We start from the raw sequence: 8,305 nt of genomic DNA, 5'->3' as shown, positions 1-8,305 counted from the left end.
CTTACCTTAGGAAGGACACTGAATTGTTGGAATGGGTTCAGAGAAGGGTTACTAGAATGGTGCTTGAGATGGAGGGGTTCTCATATGACTATAGACTGAAATCTCTCAAATTTTCTCTTGAAAAAAAAAAGTTAGGGGAGATCTGATTGAGGTGTTTAAGATCATAAATAGAATTGATAGTGTTGATGTATCATCTTTTTTTATATTTAACAATGAGAATAGTAGGACTAGGGAATACAAATTTTAGCAAGGTAGGAGTCATCTTCAGCTAAGACAGTTTCATTTTTTTAACAGGGTAGTTGGCCTTTGGAATGGGTTGCCTTCAGATGTTGTAGAGGCAGTAAATTTAAGTGAGTTTAAAAAAAACTTGATAAGTATATGAATGAAAAGGACTGGGTTTAAAATTGTTTTAGTTTATTTTTTAATCATTTTAATTTTGTTTTGACAGCCAAGATGGACCAATAGGTCCCAAAATATTATGTTATGTTAATATATTTTCATACTGATAAAAAGGACAAAACCTAGATAATGCCATTTAAATGGTATATGTTACCTTAAAGATTTCATTGGGAGGCCTGTTACATACTCAAAAATCTTTCAACATAGTATCAAATACACTCGGGTGTGTGTTTATATCTCATTCAGATACGTGGTTTTCAAGCTGTCTCTAAATTTAGGTTTGAAACTATTATTTAAAGAAGTTAATATAAATTATATTCAAACACAAACTGAATTCAAGGATTTCCAGAAATTTAAGTGACTAATGTTAACTCATTGTTCACTGAACAAATAGATATAGTTACGATTAAGTGGAAGCTATTAAAGTACTCATGAAGTACATGAAAACAATTAAGACTTAATTTTCTTTAGAAAAAACTTTTTATTATATGTATATATTGTTTAAAGCTGCATATCAGTGAAGTTCTTACATCTTTTAAATGATTTGTAAAATAAAATTTAAAAGTGAAACTATATTGTATACAGTATGATTTTTGGATAACAAATCTATTGCATATAAAACACTGAGCTAAAAATCCCAAATTTTTCATGGCATTATAAAGGGAAAATCTACTGATGTCAAATTTGTTGCATTTCACATACTTCTCATTAGTTAGACCATATTATTTAGTTGTTTTTTTTGTGGGTTTATGTTGACATGTTTTGTTTTATTTGTCATTTGGCACAAAATAATGAAAACTGGCTTCTAGATACTTCACTAATTTGACAGCCACTTGTTAAATGTAAAGTATTTAGGTTAGGAGTATTCAGTCACAGGTACAAGTAGTGGTATTACTTTAACTCTAAATTATAATAAATTTTTAAACCTTTTGAATGTTTACCGTTATTTCTTACTATTGTAATATCTCGATATTGTCAGGTCCAACTAATGAAAATGTAAAAAAAAAAAAAAGTTAGTAAAGTGCATTTGTGTTATACCCCTCCCATCCACCCAAAAAATTTAAACTTTTATCTTATATTTCATTACAGAAGTAAACAGAAAATATGTTAGAGAATTGTCTAGTTCAATTTCATTTTTTGAATGAAATAATTATATTACACACTCAGAAATGTGCAGTGTTTTCATAAACTGTAGAAGCAATAAATATTCATGATCTCTGCTTCTCATGGTAGTAGTCTTTTTATTATCATCATTTTGTGAAAATAAAATACAGTTACTAATACCTAGTAATGTGTATTTATAATAAGTAATCTTTTGTCTTTGTTCAATATTAGTCTTAAAGTAGAGAAGAAAGTAATAGAATAAGATTGTAATAGTTCTTTATATAATATAAACTTAGTTAAATGCAGCTAGAACTGTATATATATATATATTTGCATGCATAAAAAATGGGTGCATGTGTAGCAATAATGCTAAGTTTCTTGGTGAAAAAAAAAGGAAATTTGAAATTGATTTCTATCATGCTTACAGACCATAAAGTTATTTTATCTTGTACTTTTGGTAAAATCAAAAGAAAAGAAGCTACACTTGGAACATTTTGATATGTATATTAATGTACATTTTCAAATGACAGTTTCTTTTCAAGAGTACAAAAGTTATTCAGTTTTATCCTACACAACTGTTATGTGTTTTTCTTTTATGATGAACGTAGATAAATGTATTTTGTTTTGTACACAAGGGAATAGTGTTATCCAACTAACTTAATTTGTAAAAAACTTTAGCCAAACTTTGATTGTAATAAAAACTTACAATTTGTATCATATCTTGTGTTTTAACATTTCCTAAAGGATGAAAACGTTTTCTAATGTACACTTTTTCATCTGCATGTTACTGATTTCTGAAACAATAGAAATATGGTTGATAGATATCTGAAAAATTGCATTATATCCAGGAGAAATGTATTTAACACAAAATCATATAAGAAAATGATTTCTAGCCAAAATGTGTGGAACTACATGATATGCAGAAGACAGGTGTTTAATTTATATCAGTTAAACTACATGATATCCAGTAGAAATATAGTTATTACAGATCTGTAAAAGTATAAGATACAAAGGTGAAATGTGGTTGATACATATGTGTGAAATTGCATGATACCCAGAAGTACTTTCATACAGACCTGTGAAAATTCACAAATACAAGTTTCCATGCATGAGGTGTATAATATATATGTGAGAATTGTCAACAAAATTGTTCGCTTGTGCTTCAGACATTAGGCTTAAACCTCTACTACTGAGACACTTTAATGTCACTAGTTGTGCAATTCATGCAACGGTGAACACGGATTGTGGACAATGGGGGCTCTGATGCTTCTCACATTCATGTTAACAAATTAGTTAATATAATTGCCAAACACTCTGTACAGTAATGTTAAACTGTTTCTTAACCTATACCTACCATTGAAGAGAAGGATTCAAAATAATTCATTATACAAGTTTGTTTGTGGTCAATTGCAGACAAAATGTAGGTCCTTCGGGATATCTTCGCTTGAAATAAATCAAATGTATAGGTATTAGGATGAATAACATGTACCTTTTCATTAATCAAGTATGAGTTTGTGATTTTAAAAATGAGTACTTTACTCATTAAGGGGAAAAAAAAAATCTCTTTATAATTAAAATGTCATTGATAACTATTGAGATATTCTTAAAATATATGTAATTTCCAGTGTATTATTATAGTAACATGTCTGAATTTTGTGAAATTATATAATAAACTGTGCAACATCGTGCAGTACATGTTAAAGTAAGAGAAATATTGTAATTAAGACTACTGATTTTTGGTTTTAACTGGTCAACACCAATAAAACACTCCCTATAAAAAAAAAAGGAAATGGGTGTATATTAATTAAACACTAGAAATTGTTATTCAATCCATGTTAACTTCACCTCTTTCCCAGCGCAGTTATGCAATGTCTCTCCTTCTTGACTTGTTCTAAATATTTTAAAATGTACACCATCTACTGAGGAAGAGCAAAGGTTAAACTAGGAAGGAAGTAATTCTTAAACATGTAATAAGTAATCTAATACAAATTAAAATAGACCCTGTGTAAAGAAGAATTTTTAGGAAAAGGCCCAAAAATAATCATGTACTGTATACAAAAAGTGAAAGCTCGAAAGAAAACTATCTTAGGCTATCTACATAAAAGTAGCTAAAATTAATCAATAAAAAAATAGAAGCCCCCTGTTTGTAATATTATGATTTTTATATTGTTTGCAAAGAACTTTATTTTTCTGTAAAGTTATTTTATTTAGGGCTATTTACATGATATTAGGAATCTAGGGAATTTTTTTAGCTTTCCCATAAATTTGAATTATGTTGATTGTTGTAACAGTGAAAGTCCCCCTCCCACATTTTTTTTAATGCAAAATTAATCATTGATGGAATAACTTAGGAATTACTAAAGTTAATTATGTTAATTTAACATTTAAAATTTTATGGGTTAATTTAACAGCATACACTAGTTGAAGTGGGTAACAGAAAAAAGAAAAAAACAGTGTATCAAACTAAGTTTGATCTCCTTTAGTTCTGACTTATAACTTTCAAATTCTGTAAATAAATATGTTTATTTTATTTTTTAGTTTAGTATTGAACACTTCAATATTTTTTTTTGCTCGTGATATTAATCTGAATGCTTTTATAAGTTTAATTCAGAGATTATTCATGTTGTAAAATTTAATGCCACTTGTCTACTTCCTATGTTTACAGCACAATTATTATCTTTGTTCATAATCTATCATATCATTAACAAATAAATACCACTTTCCATCCAAACTGATTGGAGTTAATATTCAGCTGCATTTTGGTGAAGTTTGTTTAATACAATATAAAGGAAATCAATCCATAACATCCCCAGTTTCCAAAAGTTAGATCATTCATACAGTATAATTATTATAAATGTGCAAATTTCCTTTGTCTTGATATGACAAAACTGAAAGATAACCATTTTTGGTCATTGGAATTACTCTATACAACATCATAATACAAACCAAACAATTCTGAATTGGTGAACTGGCAGGTGGAATAACTGATAACATTAATTAGAACATTACTGAAAGAAACTTGTATTAACCGATTCTTTGCAGAATACAGAAAAGTGAAGCTTAAGTGCTTGAGTACATAACAGAATGAAGTTTTTTATTAAACAATACAAGGCATGGAACTGAGCGTTTGTTTTTTTACGATTAAAAAAAAAAAAGCAATAAAACAAACTTGGAGTACTCTCATGAATTGAGGAGCTGCTACTTAGTACAAACTATGAACATAAGTGTAAATACAATGTTACAGTGTACTTTATTAACTCACATATGTCAACTTATCATGCAATTAATGCCAGCAGTTACCTTGGTATTGAAGATTCTCGGTAAACAATGTCTGGATTTTCAAGATTGTTTTTCATCACTTTTCAAAGGTGATGAGTTAAGACACTTCATGATGACAATGAAACCAGGTAAGGTTGAAACTGTACTTAAAGACTACTAATTAAGAATACTAAGATAGTCATATGATTGATGAAGGGTTGGTCACATTACATACAGCATTCTAGTTAATGTAGACAATTTTTTCACATACTCTGTAAGTAATGTTGAGAAAAAAAACAGTCTAAAGATTGAAATGGTGTAGGTGCTGATAGTTTTTGTGTTTCTATTAATGATGAGCTCTCACATTTAGAAATTGTACTTCCGATATTAGCATTAAATTATATACATCAATCTTTCAAACAGTCTGTTTCCAAAGTGTTTTAGAATAATGTTTTTACATTTAGGCTGTAAATTTGTGCATTGAAATTTTTTATAGCAATCTCCATTATCAGTTAAACTGAAAATATTTAGTTGTGTTCTCAACTGGGTCATTCTACCAGTAGTCTGTTGGACTAGTTGAAATATTATAATGCATAATAAGAATTAGAATTATAAAATGGTAATTTTTTTTTACACATTTTAAACAACTGCTTCTTGAATAAACATTTAAAGCAATAATCTGTGCATAGATGTTTATGCAAAGTGAAGATTTGATTTGAAGGAATATTTCATGGATGTTATGTAGCATATACTTAAAAGTTTTCATTCTCAATCTTCAATAGCTGTGAAAGGAATAAAATGTTAAAGAAATTTGGTGTGATTGGTGTCTTAATAGCAACTGAATTATCTTTAATGGCAAAACCCAAAATATATGAGAACAGTAAATGCTTTTAAAACTTAGAAATGGCAGTCACCTGTTAGAAAATATTTGGCTGTACATACATACAAAACTTTCAAGAAATATCAGAAGTTTAAAATGTCATTAATTTTGTAATGTCACTTGACCAAGTGGACAAGGAAGTAGTGATAAATGACTTTTACATTAATCTTAGGTCATCTTATATTTGAAACATAAAGTGACTATGCTATTATATCTCAGAACTTTATTTATCTGTAACATGTTTTAATGCAATGAATTAATGGTGGCTCTAACCATTGGATTATCATGTTATTTTATGCTGGACCAAAGCCCATGATTTCTTTTGGTAGAAAGTAATTTAAAAATTGTTTGCTCTTGGTGCAAAGCCACACTTTTGGCCTTTTTCATACAACTAAGTAGTGGTACGTAAACTATGAATCAAGGTGACCTTGAATACCAAAATATTTGAGGTTAACTTCACCTTTTAACAGCAGCTGTGATCTAACATATGTACCCTGATCAAACTTTGAATCAAAGAGTCAAAAAAGTAACGCATCAGTTTTCCTGTGAGCTTAGCAATGACCAAGTGCAATTAATAAATGAATTTATATCTGTGTGACTTACAAATGACCATAGTAGTCATTTGAGGTTAACTTCACCTTTTAACAGCAGCTGTGATCTAACATATGTACCCTGATCACACTTTGAATCAGTCAAAAAGTGAGCTTAGCAATGACCAAGTGCAATTAATAAATGGAATTTATATCTGTGTGACTTACAAATGAGTATAGTAGAATCTTTTCTTATTATGAACAATTATGCCTTACAGTTCTTTGACCGAAAAAAAAGGGAAGCATCACTTATTTTACAAAATACATAAGCTAAAATATAAGTCTTGGTGAATTTTTACTAAAACTAGAATAAAAGATGAATACAGAAAGCAATCATTTCACTATTTGAGAGAAATCACAAAACATTCAACTTTATACTTAAGCCATTTTTGTATAAAATCGGTGATAAACTGAAGGCCTCAAAGGAACTATACATGGTCAAATTTGTCAATAAAAACATAATTTATTAGTGCATAAACCAGATTATATAACTAAAAATAATTCTGCAGAACTGAAAATAAAAACAGTTAGCAAAGTGGAAAGTTTCATTTAGATTTTGCCAGTCACTTAATGCAACTGTATATTTTCAAAATTCATGTTCATTTATGTATTAACTTGACAAATAAGATATTTTCATTAAAACTGACAAGAAACTATATAAAAGCTTCGTCATAAAGTTTCCTCAACAGCACATTTACGTTCACTGTTAGTATCCGATAAGACAAGTTCATCAATATTGAGGGTTTTCTCCTGACAGTTTTTGACAAGTTCTTGTTTACTTGAAACCTGTGAAAGCTCTGTTTTATGTAAGGTGGGGTTACCTGCTGTCTCCTTATCTTGTTGTAACAGTTTAGTCTTGAAGGAGAATCTGTGTCCTAAAGTTGATTAGAAACAAATTCTATAAATACATAGCAAATGCAGCTCTACAATAAACTAGTACAAGTGCACTTTTTGTGGTACAATGAATTTTCAATTATGTTATTCCTTTTTTTTTGAAATAGGAACATTAGTTTATTTACCACAACAAATAGATGTCAGTAATACTAGAATTTTATTGGATTACAAGCAAAAATTCACATGTATAGATACATATACATTTAAGTATTTGACCCAAGAAAATAAATAAATTGTTAAATATTGGCTGATTAAAGATCACTAACTATAAATGGCTTATTCACTTTGTCACTCTATCGAGAATGCTTTTACGCCCCTTTTCTGGTAATGCTCAACAATATACATCATCGCTTAGCAACAAAACTATCACCTAATTTTTCTTAGGCCAACTATGGTGTTTGTGTTGAATGCTCAATATTCATGCTGATTTGTTAGAAAGGTTTGTTTTTTATTCTATATTTTTTTGATAATTTTGGTGATATAACAGTAAAATAGTTTAATTCAGAAGTTTTATGACAATGAGTTGTAGCAAAAGCAAAATAAAATTTACCAAGAAGTGGCTCAGCTAAGCATTATGTTATGTTTACGTATTAAATTAGACTACAAATACGCCTACTATTAATAACGTAAAGTCTGTGTTTAAAGAGTTTTTATGGTGAATAAATGTTAATTAATAAATATTATTTTGGCATTTTAACACATATATTATCTACTTGGCCTTAAAATATAAAGAAAAATCAATGTTTCTTACTACTAAATATCTTTTATCCTTTGTACAGTAAAAAAAGATACAATATGGTCATTAATCAGCCTTTGTGCCACTAAGTAATGACTGTGGAGAGGCTCAACTTCTCACTTATACTTATTCCTCTTTCAAATGACAATGCTGTGTACATTGGCTCTCTTGCCACAGTTCTGTGAAACAGCATTTACTTTGAAGTAAATGAAAGGAAAATGGGCAACAATTGCCTAAATCAGAAAACTGATGATGTTTGAAAGTTCCTCCTTGGCATTAAAGTAGTTTTCTTTATGACAGCGATATGGTCTAGATCAGAAACATCGAGAGCCAGCACGAACCTCGGGGCAAACATCCTCGCTGAGCCCCCTTTCTCTCTCTCTCTCTTTTTTAACATTTTCAAGAATTGATTAAAAAGATCCGAAATTAGGACAGCAACTAGCT

At 29.2% G+C, this 8,305-nt stretch overlaps 1 protein-coding gene across 1 annotated transcript in view; it reads right to left on the bottom strand.

The window, feature by feature from the left end:
• Positions 1-6,586: 6,586 nt before the first annotated feature.
• LOC106476596 (tRNA-dihydrouridine(16/17) synthase [NAD(P)(+)]-like) overlaps positions 6,587-8,305 on the bottom strand; it is a 49,330-nt gene continuing 47,611 nt past the window's right edge. The window contains exon 11 of the mRNA XM_013937244.2: positions 6,587-7,106. Coding sequence (XP_013792698.1) covers positions 6,901-7,106 — 206 coding nt within the window. The 3' untranslated portion in view covers positions 6,587-6,900. The remainder of the gene's footprint in view (positions 7,107-8,305) is intronic.

This window comes from Limulus polyphemus, unplaced genomic scaffold, assembly GCF_000517525.1.
Source record: "Limulus polyphemus unplaced genomic scaffold, Limulus_polyphemus-2.1.2 Scaffold157, whole genome shotgun sequence".
Taxonomy (NCBI): Eukaryota; Metazoa; Arthropoda; class Merostomata; order Xiphosura; family Limulidae; genus Limulus; species Limulus polyphemus.
Note: the sequence above shows the minus strand (reverse complement) of the source record. Positions and strands in the feature narration are given on the sequence as shown.